This window comes from Catharus ustulatus, chromosome 9 (assembly GCF_009819885.2).
Source record: "Catharus ustulatus isolate bCatUst1 chromosome 9, bCatUst1.pri.v2, whole genome shotgun sequence".
Taxonomy (NCBI): Eukaryota; Metazoa; Chordata; class Aves; order Passeriformes; family Turdidae; genus Catharus; species Catharus ustulatus.
This window is the reverse complement of record NC_046229.1, coordinates 3425530-3441006: the sequence shown is the minus strand read 5'-3', so window position 1 is coordinate 3441006 and position 15477 is coordinate 3425530. Positions and strand designations below refer to the sequence as shown.

The following is a 15477-nucleotide window of genomic DNA, read 5'->3' as shown; positions in this document are numbered from 1 at the left end:
GGAAGTAAAGGGGAATTTCTGCAGCCAAAAAAAAAAGTTAGGCGGGGAGTTGTGGAGATCTTTGTTTGCGTCCACCTTGGTACAAAGCCGGCCCAGCAGACAGAGTGTTGCCTGATAAACAGATGTAATACACAAAGTCTGCTTACAATACCGAGCAACAGACTGTGGGCACATGTTTTGGGCTCATTCAAACTCATCAGCATAGTCTAGCTGGCTGTTTTGTTGCTAGTCTGCTTACGGGGTAGCTTAGGAGCGTCTTACTGGTGAAGTAACAAGGAGGGTTTTTTTGCCACAAAAGTTTTGTGGCAGGGGCTGATGGGAAAATCATTTGCATACATCTTGTTACAAAGGCTGACTACTTCCTGGCTTAGACAAAGTGTTGCCTGATAAACAGACTTAACACACAAATGTCTGTCTGGAATAAACAACAGCAAGCTTTGATTTACATTTCCATTATCGAAGATAATCTCTTTCCCAGTGTACAGGAATTAAGAGTCCTCGCCTTATAAAAAAACCCAAAAAAACAGGCTGGCACCACAGGGATTTTACCAGTGCAGAACCTTGCTCGGGAGCCCTGGGGATGGGGTGTATGGTGCAGGGATATGGAATAAAACTGGGAATCTGGTACATGTGTGATGGTGAGGTGGATGATAATGAAGCACTTTGAACTCCCTATAAAAGTTGACTTGAAAGCAATGGCTGAAGTAAAATGAAGAGCCAGGCCTTCCTTTAAAGAAATTCTAGTAGCCACCAAAATCGCCGTAAATAATAATTGTAGCATGTATGGAGTGACCCCTATGTGTTTATATTATAATGCATAATGAAGGGAAAGTGAGTGTAAAAAAGCCCCAGTCCTGGTGCTGGTTTGTTTGTAAATCCCATAAGCTCACCACATAAGACTGTATATAAAAGAGCATGATTTCAATTTTTTTTTTTTTTTAATGTATATAAATCTTTGGTAGAATCCATGCCCAAAATTATAGATGAAAAATTTATTGCATGAACACAACCCAGCCATATAAATTTTTTATTACAAATAGGGCTCTGAAACTTGAATAAAATATGTCAGTTTATTATACAGTATTCCCCCCACCCCCAAAGCATGATATGAATGGAAAATTTAACTTGTGCACTTCTGTGGTGCTTCTGCAAGGTGCTGGGCTGGTGGTGGAGGACAGGAATCTGCTGTATTTCACTGCAGAGCAGGCTCAGCATGGGCAGTGGCGGTGCTGCCTTGCTCATCTGGCATCTCTGGTCATTTTTTTCCTGCACTAGGCGGGGATCACCTTTACTGTTTCCAGGATAGATGTGTCTGCACCTGTGGTAGCTTGCGGGCTGCTCAGAGGCTCGGGTTGTGCTGGGGAGCTGCTCTGCAGAGGTAAAAAATGATCTTGGCACCCATTCACTGGGTCTGTGCAAACCAGCAGATACAGAATAAAGAGGGTCACTGCCACCCCCAGTGAATTCCAGGCTGGATTCAGCCTGGCCTAGAAAACACAGTGTGTTTTTGGGAGTGCTCCACAAAGTGTCCCGTCTCTCCCCAGCCAGGTATCCATGCAGTGGCTTAACACTGGGAGGTGCCATGGCTCTCAAAAGAGGCTTTTTTGGTGGAGGAGTGCAACAACACTTCACCGTCTGTGTCACGGTCTACAAAAAAGAACAACATTGTCAGTCTGTTGACATTGGTCCTGTCCACGGGCCAGACTTTCCTGGGAAGGTTTTTATTCTTTCCAAACAATGGAGCGCTCCCTTCCAGTGCCGCCAGCCCTGCTTCCATGCAGCCGCCGTGCAGCCCAGCTGGAGCTCTGCTCCTGCTGCAGCTGAAAAGGAAAACTGCAGCCTGGAAAGTCCAGAGCTTCCATCCTGGAGCTGGAGGTCCCTGCCTGCGTAGGGTTTGGGATCAGGCAGATCTGGGGCTCGGTCATGCTGGGGTAGCATATGCTTAAGGAACAGATCCAAAGAGGAACAGAGAATAGGGATGTGATAGGAAATGCTACTTTGAAAAACTAGTCTGTTTTGTTGTTTGGGTTTTTGGTTTTTTTTTTTCCTTTATCCCTTAATCATAATTGATTCTTGGAAGTAGAGTATAAAACAGCTTCAATATGTTTTTTTGATCCTGTTTGCCATGGTTGTGGTTGATAGCAGATCGCCTTGAGCTTCTCTTGACCAGTAACCTTGAGCCCAGTGCACAGACTCACTCAAACCCCAGCTAGCTCAGGGTTAAAAATTCCAACCACTAACTTTTCTCTAACTAAAATAGCCCCCAAATAAAACCCATTGTGCTATTCAAGGTTAAGCTTCCTTAAACATAAAACTAGATTCCTTGGTGAATTTTTTTTTTTTTTTAATCAGCAGTCTTAATAGTGGTTCCTCACTATAATATTTCCAACTCCATCTGAAATCATTTAAATCCTCCCCTTAATAACATGCACTTTATTGTAATATACAGATTCTTTGGCTTCCTACCAGCCTTAGCTTAAGGCACCAATGAAACTGGTTGCCGCAGGGGGCCATGGATTCAAGAGGGGCTCGCATCTACTGTATATTTTGTTTTGTATGTTTTCCAATGGCTCTAATTATTGCAGGTGGTAGAATTTAACTGGCAGTGTTGTTGCTAAAGAAAATAGGCATAAAGTGTATACTGCTTTGCAGAGTGGCTATCAAATATATAGAAAAGAGAAAATCAAATGAATTGTTAAACTGCTCTATAGTAAGTGATTTTATTGATTTAATGCAAATGCTTATGAAAACGATCTTCCATTTATATCAATTATGTATGGGCAAAAATTAATTTATTCCTCCGGTCACCTGTTTGGCTAACTGACTCAGCAGGACAGACATTCCCCCTCCTGGTGCAGCCCAGCCCGCTAAACACTAAGCGTTCAGAAAACTGGAATTTGAAAGTTTCCATGTGCAAAACAACAAAAAAGCCCCGACAGGAGTTAGTGCCAACTGCTGAAAAAGCAGAGAGCGAGCGGTGGAGGCTGAGCAAGGCTCCCTCGTCCTAGGCAAGACTGTAAAACACAACGGCTCTGATTTTGCCAATCCCTTAACCATGTGGCGGCACATTTATATGTGCCGGATCATCTGCGGCATCTGAATAAAATCAGGGAAGCAAAATTCTGCATATAAACATTTTGGCTAAGTGCCTCCACTCAGTCTTCTTATCTGGGGTTTCCACAAGATGCCACCTTGCATAACAATGCTGAGCGCACGCTTGCCCAGTCCACATTTTCGGTAGCCTCCCATGATCCCCACCGCAGGATTGAGTGGCTTTAATTCTACCTCATCCTGTGTTTTACTGCCCTGTGCCTCTCCATGAAGAATAGTGCTTAAAGCTGTGTTGTCTTTTCGTGGGAAATTAATATTTAATTTCAGCAGAAGGGGCGGGTTGCGGGGAAGCAGAATTAGGATAAAACGCGCTCGCCGGAGCCGAGGCGATAAGAGGAGAAAGTTAAAGATTCAGCGTGCAAACAAACGTCCTAGGGCCAGTGGAGCCCCTCTTGTGCCACCAGCCTTGGTGTTGGAAAAACAGCTCTCGAGGCAGACAAAAGTACTTTGTTTTTCACTCCCAAGCCAGGAGCAGCTCGGGCTGCGTGTGCTGCCCACCGGCTGCAGGGCTGTGCTGGAGCCAAGGTGCCAGCGCCGAGCCCGGCTCCCGTGGCCACCACCACGGCCCTCCCTGGGTCCTTCCAGATTTTAGGAAAGGGAAACACGCTCCCATTCCCACATTTCAGCAGGAACTCCTCCAAACCTGTAAATTTTTTGTGGAATTCCGAGCCTACTTGAAACATAAAGCCCCAACTCTGATTGAGCCATGGCTGGCTGGAGGGGAAGAAAAACCTCAAAAATAAGCAAAAGGCTAATGCCCACCCTGTAAAATGAAATCTGTTGAATGTTGACTTTGAATGTTAACTAAATATTTTACATTCCTAATATTTTACCTTTGTTCCTACCTTTGCGGTATCAGAAACATGAAACTTCTTGCCAAAATTCAGAATACAACGGCACTGTGAGTGTTACCCCCATAGTGCATCTGCTGGCATTGATTTCAGCTTCAGGGAGAGATAATTCAGAACAACAATATTTAAAACAAAATTGCAGAAGTGAGGATTTTTTTTTTTTTCCCTGAGCTTCATTGGCAAAATTATTAAAAATATTAAATACAAAAGAGGTGAAATGGGTTCTGGGATGCACTGGGTATATATCACTTTTTAGAGGAATTTAATTGATTTTAAGTGGAAGGATCATGACTGAAACTTTCTTTGCTAAATATTCTGAGTGTTGATATTCTGAAATTTATCAAGTTTTGTTTTGTGAGTGCTTTTTTTTAGTTGTAGTTTTTAATTTATACAAGATTGTCCTCTAAGCTTCTGAATGATACCTAAAGCAGACAGTCAGCAGGTAAAAAAAAAAATTTGAATATTTAAAATAGGCATTTTCTTTATAGTGCTCTGTGGTAATTAAAATCTTCATTTGCTTAAAAGCAAGGAACCTTTTTAAAGCAATAAATTAGCATTGCTTGACCCAAGGTCACTAGTAGTACTGCTTCTTCCAGCACTATTAATACCTCAAAGAAAAAGAAGGGGTGGTGTTATGACTCTGTTGCAATAGAAGTAAGATTTTCAATTTAATCACAGTTAAGTGTCGTGACCTTTTGATCTTGCATTGACTTCTCACTGAAATGTGGTCAAATTTCAGACAGCTAATTCCAAACTCTGCAAAGTCAAGGTGAAGTCAGAAAATGGGTTTGCCACGATGAGGGGTGGTGTTGAGGCATTAGCAAGTGGTTTCATTGCTTAAGTTTTGTTTCACAGCAAAAACTTTTTCTACAGGATCAATAAATTACAGAACAATTTCGGGGGAAAGGAAGAAAAATGCATGAATTGCAAAAAAACAGTAACTTGAGGGATTTCTTAAAAAATATTTTTTCCCACAGGTAAAGGGACTTTTTTTTTTTTTCCAGTTCATAGTGACAGAAATAATTAAGAAGGAAAATACTTTTTGACTAAAGCGTCTACTAAGAATAATTTTTGGACCAAAGAGCGATCATCTTCCCATAAAATAGAGTTAATAACATGTAAAAAATGCAAAACACTCATATTTACACATACCCTTTTATAGGTAATTTTATTATTTGAGGCAAATAAATTGTGCTCGTTGGAGAGTGTTAGCTGGGAGTTTGTGGGATTATTTACACAAGTTCTAAAGCAGGTCATCCAGTATCTGGTCTCACTTACCCCACTGCAGATCACCACCAGCACTGTGCATTTCAGAGACCTTGTGGTGCTGTAACCACTGTGAAAATATGCCAAAAAATCAGCTCTTCCCTCAGTTTTGCAGATTTTGTTCCATAAATGTGTAGGCAACAATCTCCACTATGTAGGGTTGCTAAGTTACCTTTCTATGCCTGCTTGGAGATATGTTTTGAGACTTTACTATGTGTTGGAGTAAGGCTCTGGTTTGTATACAACATAGAGGCTGCATTATAAAAAACATGTAGGAGAGTCATTTAAATATGCCTTCTTTAAAAAGAAGGATTCTCAAAGCTTAATTTATGCCAACACACACCCCGAGCACTCTGTGTAGTGCCATAAACAAGATTCCCTTTTTTAAAATTTTTTTCTTTTTTTTTTTCTCTAGCAAACATATTACCTAAGCACGGGACTTTTGCATTATCATGTCCTAGTGCAACACTCCTGTCCTCAGTTTGTACTCTCAGCCTTTTGAGGAAGTCTGGCGCCTCTGATCTATTTTCCACAGCAGACCCTGTAATTTTTGGCTGTATTTTATGTTTTTCAGATTCAAGTCAATCTGAAAGTCCCAGCCAGCCAAGTGAAGCTGATATTAAGGACCAGCCAGAAAATGGTAAGTTCTTACCTGCTGCTCCTGCTTTGGGATATTAAAACAGCCCATATTTATGAAGATTTTTTTTTTTCCCCCATGTCTAATATAAAAAGATGATTCAGAACAATTGACATGGGATGGCTACAAATAGGTTATGCACTCTCCACATAGTTAAAATGCTACTATTTCACTAATCTAAGGTAGCATTTCTTTGTCCAGTCCTGGAGAGAGATTTTTTTTTTCCCCCCTTCAAAATTAATTTTAATTAGGGAGATGCCATTAAAGAGCCTGCTGTATGCAACCCTTATCCTTATTCCTCCATAGCAAAGGCTTTCAGTCCCTGGGCCTTGAGTCGTCTAATTCAGGGAAGTAGATGCAACAGGAAAACAGATCAGGGAGGTTCAGCTACAGCTCCTTGGAGCTTCTCTCCATGCTCTCAAGTGGCACTGGCTGGAGTGGAAGCAGCAGAAGGACTGGGACTTTTGGGAAAACTCATATTCCCTGGACCAGGACAGATTGAAAGTAGAAGCAATGGCTTCTACTGAACCAATGGCTTGCTTTGTAAAGCAACCCAGAAAAAAAAAAATAATTCCATAATAGTGGATTTCTGTGGAGACTGTATGTGAAAAGATGACTGTGTGTGTAATGGAACAGCTTCTCTTCCTTCTTGTGTTTAGCTAAGGTAGACCTCAACAATTTTTGTTGGCCCATTGGCAACTGAGTTTTGTTTTACTGCATATATTTAGGACTTAGAATAAGGGATGGTTATTTTTAGTAATTTTTCTTGACTTCTTTTATCTGTAAGCAGAACTTTTTTAATAAGACCTAAATGTAGATTGGGTAATCCACTGTACTTGGGGGTCTACTCTACATACACAGAAAAGAATTTGTGTGAGGGGTTTGTGCCTCTGCAGCCCTGTCACCATTTCTGGGATGTGTAAATCCATGCAGAAATACTTTATCTGTAGGAATACACGTGTGATTTCCCTTTCAAAGAGCAACTAACTGCTTGGCCTTAAACCCCTACAGCTGTATGTGTGCTCAGTGAGTGCTTTGGGGGCTTCATTTGGGGGCTGCATTCACATCTGGACTGCTTTGGGGTTAGGGTTTAAACAGGGGATAATACTAAGGGAAGAAGAAGAGGTTTAGGTACATAAAAACTTTTAAACTACCAGCATGAATCATAGGACATGGAACATAGGGCTCATTGGGCTGTCAAGATTTTGGCTATTTGAGCTCCTGTATTTTCCTCCCATTAGATATGAAAGGTTTCATATTTTGATAGATTTTGTGCTGTTCATCTCTAAACATACCATCTTAAAACATTGCTGTTGTTTCTGAAAGACAGCGCCTAATTTCCCTTATCAATCCTGTTTCACAGAAATTCTAATTTGTAGCCAAAGGATTGCAAGGTTAAGAGAAGAACTGACTAAACTGTGATTTTTGTTCTGCCAATTCTGCTATTTTTTTTTTATGGGGAATATGTTGCCTGTGTTTATTAAATCATATTTTAATTTAGAATGTATTAGGCACCAAACATGTTATTATTTTGTGTTTAGATAATATTCTTTCTCAGCTATTAAAGCCCAGTTCATCTTACCCTGCAGTTTCTTAGTCTTTAACAAAGCTTGCTACTCAACAACTGCCCCGAAAAGCAGCAATCTCAGTGTTTAATAATGTAGAATCTGTAAGAGCCTAGTGAAATGAAATATCTCTGATTTGGAGCCTGAGTCTTCTTTGTAAAACAATCTTTCAGTGAATTCTTGGAACTTTGCTGGTGACCTGCAAAAGGCACTTTTTTATTTTTTATTTTTTTAATAAACAGGAAAAGGATTTTTCTCTTTTTTTTTCTCAGTTTTACTAAAAGGTAATTTTCCCCCAGCACAGCAGCAGCCTCCTCAGTGGTTCTGCTCCTTCTGCAGCGCGTGTGTGGGAGATTTTCCAAGGCAGAGTGCTGGCCCTGAAGGGCTCCTTGCCCCTGGGCAAGCTGAGCTCATTCCCAGCACACACAGCCCCCAGCTCCGGTGTAGATCAACACAGATCTGCAGCTCTTATCTGCTGGACGTGAGGATGAAAGCAAAACTGCAGCCTTTAGAAAATGAAAAACTGCACGCACAGAAACGGACACAATAAATCATATTAACTGCCTTGTTCTACACTTGCTGTAGACCCACTTCCACAGGGCCTGATCCAAATCCCTCTGGAGTCAATGGGAGCTCGTAATTGATTTTACTGAGAGTGGGAATGAGCCCACACAGAGAGGAAATTTTTTTTACTATTTTTTATTTTTTTTTTAATAGAAGAAAAAATAGAATCGTGAATAATCTCATTCCCACTGATGCCAACAGTGGAGTGACCAGATTGAGGGCAGATTTGGAAGCATTTTTGCATGTGTTTCTGGAAGGCACAAAGAAGTGTATCGATTCAGTGCTGCCTTTTCCATGCATGCATTCCTTCATTTTAAAAAAATAAATCTTTAAAGGCCTTGTGAGGGTTATACAGCCTCTCTACTTGCCTGTTAATATCCTTTCTGTTCCACTCCATAAATTCTAGAGCTATTTATTATACACATATATTTTGCATACCTTGAGTAATGTAGGTTCAGAAGGGTCAACTATACGGCCCTGAAAAAGAAGGCCTCCTACTACAGATTTTAATTTATCATTCTAAATTGTATGTGTTGTTTTGCAAAGCCTGTATGTCTAACCTTCATTGAAGTGAAGTTCATGGGGAAAAAAAAGCTTTTCTCTTTTAGAGCCACTCCTGTTTTTTTTTCCAGTGGGCTTTGCTGGTTCATTTTCTAGAGCAGGATCATCATAGACAGGGAAGATGGTGACATCTTCTGCTCTAAGTGGTGGCTCCAACACCAACTCTGGCCTTTCCCTCAGCCAGAATAGTTTCCAGGCAGTCATCCAGTCACCACTGCAAATATTTAACAGAAATATTAAGCATTTAATTATTTCTAAAGGAGGGCTGCAGCATGGTGGCCATGAAAAGCAAACATGCAGGCAGGACAGGGCTCCTTGGGGCATGGATGGTCCAAGGTCCAGATGTTTTGTGCTGGAGCTGGGGGTAAAACCAACACAGGGTGTGCACAGTGTTGCTGTCACCATGGGTAGCAGCTTTTTTGGGGAGAGGCAGAAAATCCAGAATTCCTCTGTTTGTTATATGGGTGAGGAAATTTGCAGGAGGGATAGTGGAAGATGCCAGCAACTTCATCTGAAAGGCAGGAGCATTTTTTGATGCCCTGATATTTTCCTTAAACGAGGGATTTTTTTCTGACCAGCTGGGTGGAACACCCATGTGGAAAATTCCCCACTTTTGTAGTTGCCTAATGGTATGTAAAAGCTTCATTTCAGTTGGCACCGCAAAGTGATTTTGCAATTCACCCAATCAAAAAAAAAAAAAAAAAAAAAAAAAAAAGGGTTATTGATTTTAAATACTTAAATGCACTGGTTTGGTGCTGTGTTTTATAAACAAACTAGTTTTCAGTGAAGTGAGGATGACAAAATGGGTAGTCTGATGTAGTGAAGTGACTGCATGCCTGGGGATCAGGAACAACTGAATTCCCAGCTCAGCACTGCTGTGGACACTCTCTCAGACTTTTATTCTCGCTTTCAGTCGTGGAAACAGCTATCAGATAGATTTTCTTTTTGCAAGTAGGATTATTTTAAATTTTTGTAGGGAAACCTTTTGGTCTTTCTGTCTCCAAAGTAGGGATATTTGGGATTCTGGCTTTCAGAGAATATTAAAAGTCAGATCCTGTTCTGCTCCATCAGGAGCTGAACTCTGGAGAAAGGCAGGGAGGATGTGGCAGAGAGTGGTTAATAACTGGTACAGAGCTGTGCTGCTGTCAGTAAATGTGTGTCAGTACTGTTTGTGTTTGATGTGGTGGCACTGGTGAGTTAATAAGTGCAGAGTAAAGGTGCACACGAGGTGTGCTGTGCAAAGCAGGAGAATGCTGTGTCATTTCTGACAGGCTGCTCGAGACTCAGATTTGGTGGCTCAGAGTTGGTAGCACAGCACTTTGATTGTAGGTGAGCGAGTTCTTTTTGAAGAAGTTGGTAAATTCTCCCATTTCCAGTGAGCAGGGCAGCATTCATTATTACAGCTGATTAAAAACGTGTGCCAAATCCATTGCTCAGACAATTTCTGAAGAAGGAGAGGCATTTTTCTAAAAAATAAAAATGTGTAATGTCCAATAATGTCCAAACCAAATGCTTTTTAGTTTTATTTCAGTCTCACTGCTTTGAGCTGCAAGTACCTTAACAGCACTGCAGGAAATGAAAGGCACATTGTTCACTGAAACACTAAAAAAAAAAAAAAAAAAAGAAAAGAAAAAAGAAAAAAAAAAAAGATGCACCATAACTCGCAGAACTCGTTTTTCAGCCCTGCAGTAATTACACTGGACTTGTAAATATCATTTGTGAATTCTTTTGCTTAAGTAGGGTTGGACTTGACTGTTAAACCCTAAAAAAAAAAGTTTTAAGTGTATGCTTCCTTTTCCATGCCTGAAAACAGAAAGGAAGAATTTTTGTTCCTTGAGCTATGGGGGAAAAGACAAATCCAAAGTTTTTTCTCTAGGCAAAGCTGGTCACAGAAGACATGATTTAGCTTTGACTGAAAGGGAGGAGGAGATTTTGTGTGGGAAGACCCCTCTGCCTAAGCCAACAGGCTGCAGAGTCCAGTCCCTCTGTGAATGTTTTCCTTCTGGTCCCACATTTGGCATTCCAAGCACTGGGATAGCTTTGCCCAGTGGAAGCAGTGCCTGCCTGGCCCAAGGCTCTGCTCAGACTCAGAATTCACCCTCCAAGCCTCATCCCAAGCACAGAACGTGGAGCTGCTCTTTGTGGTTGTCCCCATCACCATCATCATTAAATGTTGGCTGAGTGACACCCAGTTCCTTGCATAGCCAGATTTTTAACAAGGGGGAATGTTCTGCCTCCCATTTCTGCTCAGACCATGCCTGACCCCTCATCTCCACTGCTTCAGGGGGAGTCCAGCTGCCTCACAGGCTTTCAGAGCTGTGCCAGAGCTTGATGCCAGCTCACCAAGGAGGTGCTGGGCTTGTCTGGGGGCTCCTCTGTCCTTGGAGGAGCCCTTCAGCTCCCACCTGAGGGGTGCAAGGACATGAGCAGCCCTCTGAACACACAGTGCTGTTAGAAAATGCACGGTCTCAGATGACTAACATTCCTGAAACACCTCATTTTCAGGAGATAACTGAGCCTTGCAGAGAAAGTTTTCTATCAGTTACAGCTGCAAAGGCAGTAATACAGTAACGGCAGCTTTTATTAATGTTCTTGTTCATGGGATTATTTGCATCAGAATCTTATAAATGCAAGAAGACTCTCCTCTCTTGTTTACAGAGCCACGCTGAGGAGTTATCACAGCCTGAGGGACTAATCTAAAATTAACTTTCTTCAGAAAATGCTTTAAAAAAAAGCCCTTAGCATTTCCAATAAGGAATCTCATCGCTGGCGCTGAAGTCAGAGCTCCTGGTGATGTCAGCTTGTTTGCACCTTTGTAACTTGCCAGGACCAAATTCTGAACAGATTTGCACCCTTACGGATCACGTTGTGTGCTGACGGGGAACAGCAGTGGGGAAATTTGTCCAGGCTGGGAATCTGTGGCCGAGTCAGGGAGCACTGGTGGGGTTGGGTCTGCTCTGGCTTCCCTGGGACTGGGCAGGGCAAGCTGCTGTCTCTAACAGGACCCATCAGCCAAGAAAGGTCTGATGAGGTCCAACCTGTGTTTCATCACCCCCTCAGAGTGCCTGTAGGCAGCTCTGAGAGCCAGCATTTCCCAAGGAAACAAAAGCAGATATGTCTGGTTGTAAATTTAGCTTATATGTGATGTAGTCTTGCATTTCCTTCGTCTTATTTCATTGCATTACATTCCCAAAAAGAACTAGAAATACAGCATTTCAGTCATAATAATCTAGAATTGAAACTTTGCAGTATCCAGGTGTATTTCCCATCCAGATTCATGACTGTTATGGATAATCACCTGAATAATTAGGAGAGAAAACATTATTTCTCCCTATACTACCATATTCTCTTTTGAGTCCAGACTGTGAGGCACAGTTACACCATTTCCAGGATTTAGTGGGTCGTGTGGTAGGTTCAGGATTTAGCCTGCTTATCAGTGGCTGGCACTCTCTTGGGGGAATGCAGAGATGGGAAATGGCTCTGGCTGTCAGTCAGGCCAGAAACGGGGACGTCAGCGGGGTCAGTTGTGCTGGGCATGGCTGGGGACCCTTCCCACCAGTGACCTGCAGTGCTTGAGGCTTGGGGATTGACAGAGGACTTCAGTTTTCACTGCTGCTAACCATTAACCTTCACAAGCAAAGCATTCCCACAAAAAATTCATCCAAGGCGAGTATGACAGGAAATATTCAAAGCATGAAATGAATGCTTATAGCATGACAAAGCAGTGCTTGAAAGACATGAAACGTTCATTACGCTTGGAGTGGCTGAGCACTGCAAAGGAGAGGAGAAATAAAAGTGTGGCTCCAGCATGTATTTTTATTCCTCTATGTGTGTGTGTACAAAAAAAGGGCAATGAACCTTTTCAACAGATAAGGTGCATAAATACAGCTGTGATTATTCTAAGTAGTTTCAAAAATGTAATTTTATTCTGTCGCTCCGTCCCATTCCTTTCCATGAATCTTTATCCAGGAGATAACAGCAAGGGCCATCTAGAGGGCAGCTTGGAAATGGGATGGCCAGGAGCAGCAGCATCTTAGGGAACTCTGCAGCTTCCCTTTGCAGGGTCAGGGATTTTCTTTGTCCAGAGGGCACCTCATTGTGAGGTCCCCTGTGGGATGGGCAGGCACCCCCTAACCATGTCCCATGTCCCAGGGCACAGCAGCTGGAGCTGGGAGCAACCACCAGCTTTCACTACAACTGTTTTTAATGTCTGTCTTCTTGAGAGGGCTGCTGTTTAATTAGCAGCTGAGAGCTGGGTTGCGTCAGGGTAATTGCGGCCGCCGGAGCGGACCACAGGCTGAAGGATGCCTTGGAACACCACCCTGCCCACCAGGAAGCTGGGCACTCAGGGGAAGGAGTTTATTTGTGGTGTGGGCATCGTTTAATTTCTGTTGAGTGGAGAGGGGAGTTTATTAGTGGAGAGTGGATGCGATGCCAAGGTCTGACTTGCAAAACAAAACCCCAAACCTTTCTATTTGTCTTTCTACGTGAAAATTCCCTAATGCTCGGTAACGTAAGACAAGGGGAAAATTTTACTTGCAGGAGAATTGCCTTCCACAATAACCAAGAGAAAAAACACAAAAACGCCCACACCAGAGCAGCATGATCCAAAATGTGAACTTTTTACGCCTCCCCAACCTTCTAGGTTAGGCTTCCAACCAAGTGATCTTTTGTTATCAACATGATATACCCTTGACATAATTTGGCGCAGTTAAAGCTTCTTCTGCTGAACTCGTGATTTCATTTACTAGATCTGATGAAAGTTCTGTGAACCACAGTAAAATGTGATAATTAGTAGTTTAATTCTTTTAGGGTGTGCGTATTAATTGAAAAGGCTTGAACTATAAATACAGGGCCTGTGGATAAAAGCCCCCTCTGAAATCAGTCACTTAGCCGACGTGTTCATTACTCCACATCTATTTAGGTGGTGTCTCTTTGTGGCAGTGAGTGGGAACCCTCCACTCAGAGATCACAGCAGTGAAACCCAGGCTGGCTCACCGCTGCTCTCCTGCCATCGGAAGTGCTCCCTGGCCAAAATTTTTGCCCTCTGTGGTCAAACCACTGGAAGTTAGAAATGTGTGCTGGGAGCTGTGCTGTGCAGATGAGCTGGGGAGGTGCTGGCTCCCTTCCTGCAGAAGTCAGAAGGGGATGAAGGCTTGAGGCAGAGGCAGCAGTGGGTGAGGTGGGTGTCTTTCTGTTTTCCAGTAAGTCCACCCAAAGGCATCAGAGATTCCCTGTGACTCCAGTCCTTGCCAGTCTGGCACTTCTTAGAAAACATACTTTCTCCTCCTTACACACTTATCCTTCACTGTACCTGAACTACCAGGACCTAAACTTCTGTGAGTGGCTTCAGTTCAACCAGATGGGAATGTCCAAGTGTAGATAAGGAATTGCACTTTCTCACTCACACTTTTCAAAAGAAAACTCAAGTGTTCTTTTGGTTTCACTTCCTGACCAGCACAGGAGGTGTCCTGTTGACTCCAGACCTTTCCAAATAGATCTGTACACTATGAAAATGTGTGTCATTTTTTCACACCTTCTTCTGGTTTCTGCCTGTGGCATAGTGCCTTTATGAATCTTGTAGTTTTAAAGGCACAAGCTGGTTTGCTTTCAAATGGATTCAAATCTTCATACTCATACTTGGTTTGCACACTCAGAAAAAACCTGTAAGTCTGCACATATTGCAGGTTCCTGGGTTAATCAGGTGCTTTCCAAGTAATGCTGGTTTTGTAAATCTGTAGTTGTACACACCAACAGGGAGGTGCATGTGAAGGGCAATGCACAACTCCTGAAAGCAGCACAGGGGACTGCTGCTGTTTTCAGGGAAGGCACTTTAGTGAGACCAGGCTCTCAGAAAAAGCCTCATCCTTTCTATAAATAATTACATACTATTTTTTAATTGCAGGTACTACTTTTTAATTGCAGAAGTTGCTAGCTAGGAACTGCAAAAAAAGTTTAGAGCCACTCTCATGGAGTTGTGAGAATAAAATCCCCTCTGAAGCCTGGCTCTGGTGTGACTGAAATGGAAAAGTACCAGATCCGTTTCTTGGAAAGTGAGAAGGAGATTTTTATTTGCAATGGTCCGCAAATATTTTCCCAGGAGCAGGGCAGTGAGCATGGCAAAAAGGGGCAGGAGGAAGGTGAGGCAAGTGAGCCACACTTACAAACACTTTCCTTTCACTCTGCTGTTGTTATCTGACATAAAAAAGGGCGCCGCAAGTTGTTTACAGCAGTTTGTGTTGTTCGTTTCTGCTCCTTTGTCAGTGCCCTATCTTCACTTGTGCAACTTTTTTTCTGAGTTCTGATAGTGTCCGGGTAGGTTTGGGCAGTGGGGTGGTAGGAAGGTGCCAGTTGATTAAAAGTCCTGCTTGCTATGTGCATTTCATGTCTGCTGTCTTAACATTTTTTTGTTAACCACTGTTGCAACTGAAGAAAATGCTGAAGTTTGACAGTTGGGAGTTACTGCTGAGTATGTGCTGTAAACTATATCATCCCTCTGCCTTCTCCCTTTCTCCCCCTCCTGCTGGAACCAAATGATTTATAAAATGCCTTCACATTCTTGAGTGAGTTCACACTATCACCTCCAGGCACTGCACTGAGGAGTCTTAGGAGTGGATGGGAAACACAGATCTGATAGCTGGTATTTTTCTCTGAAAGGGGAAAAAAAAAAAAGGCAAAAAAGGGCTGATTAAATTTAAAGGAGAAAAGTTTCCTGCTGTGCCCCAGAGTAAATCTGCAGTCAGTGAAGCACTTTCTAGTAAACAAGAGATGCGCGTGGTTAAAGTGGGGTTTTATTATTACCCACTGCCATTGTTTTCCATTTTCATAAGATTCAATTAATGCAATCATTTTAGAGTGTCTCTAATCATTACCTCCCTCCCTCCCTTGCACTTGAAGCAAGGGGATCTGCTGCAAACCACAC

At 42.5% G+C, this 15477-nt stretch overlaps 1 protein-coding gene across 11 annotated transcripts in view; it reads left to right on the top strand.

Moving 5' to 3' along the window:
* The window catches only part of NFIA (nuclear factor I A), a 248099-nt gene that overhangs the window by 129376 nt on the left and 103246 nt on the right, over positions 1 to 15477 (top strand). For all 11 annotated transcript variants that reach the window (XM_033067031.1, XM_033067027.1, XM_033067022.1 and 8 more), the window contains exon 3: positions 5803 to 5868. In XM_033067031.1, the coding sequence (XP_032922922.1) occupies positions 5803 to 5868 (66 nt within the window). The remainder of the gene's footprint in view (positions 1 to 5802; positions 5869 to 15477) is intronic.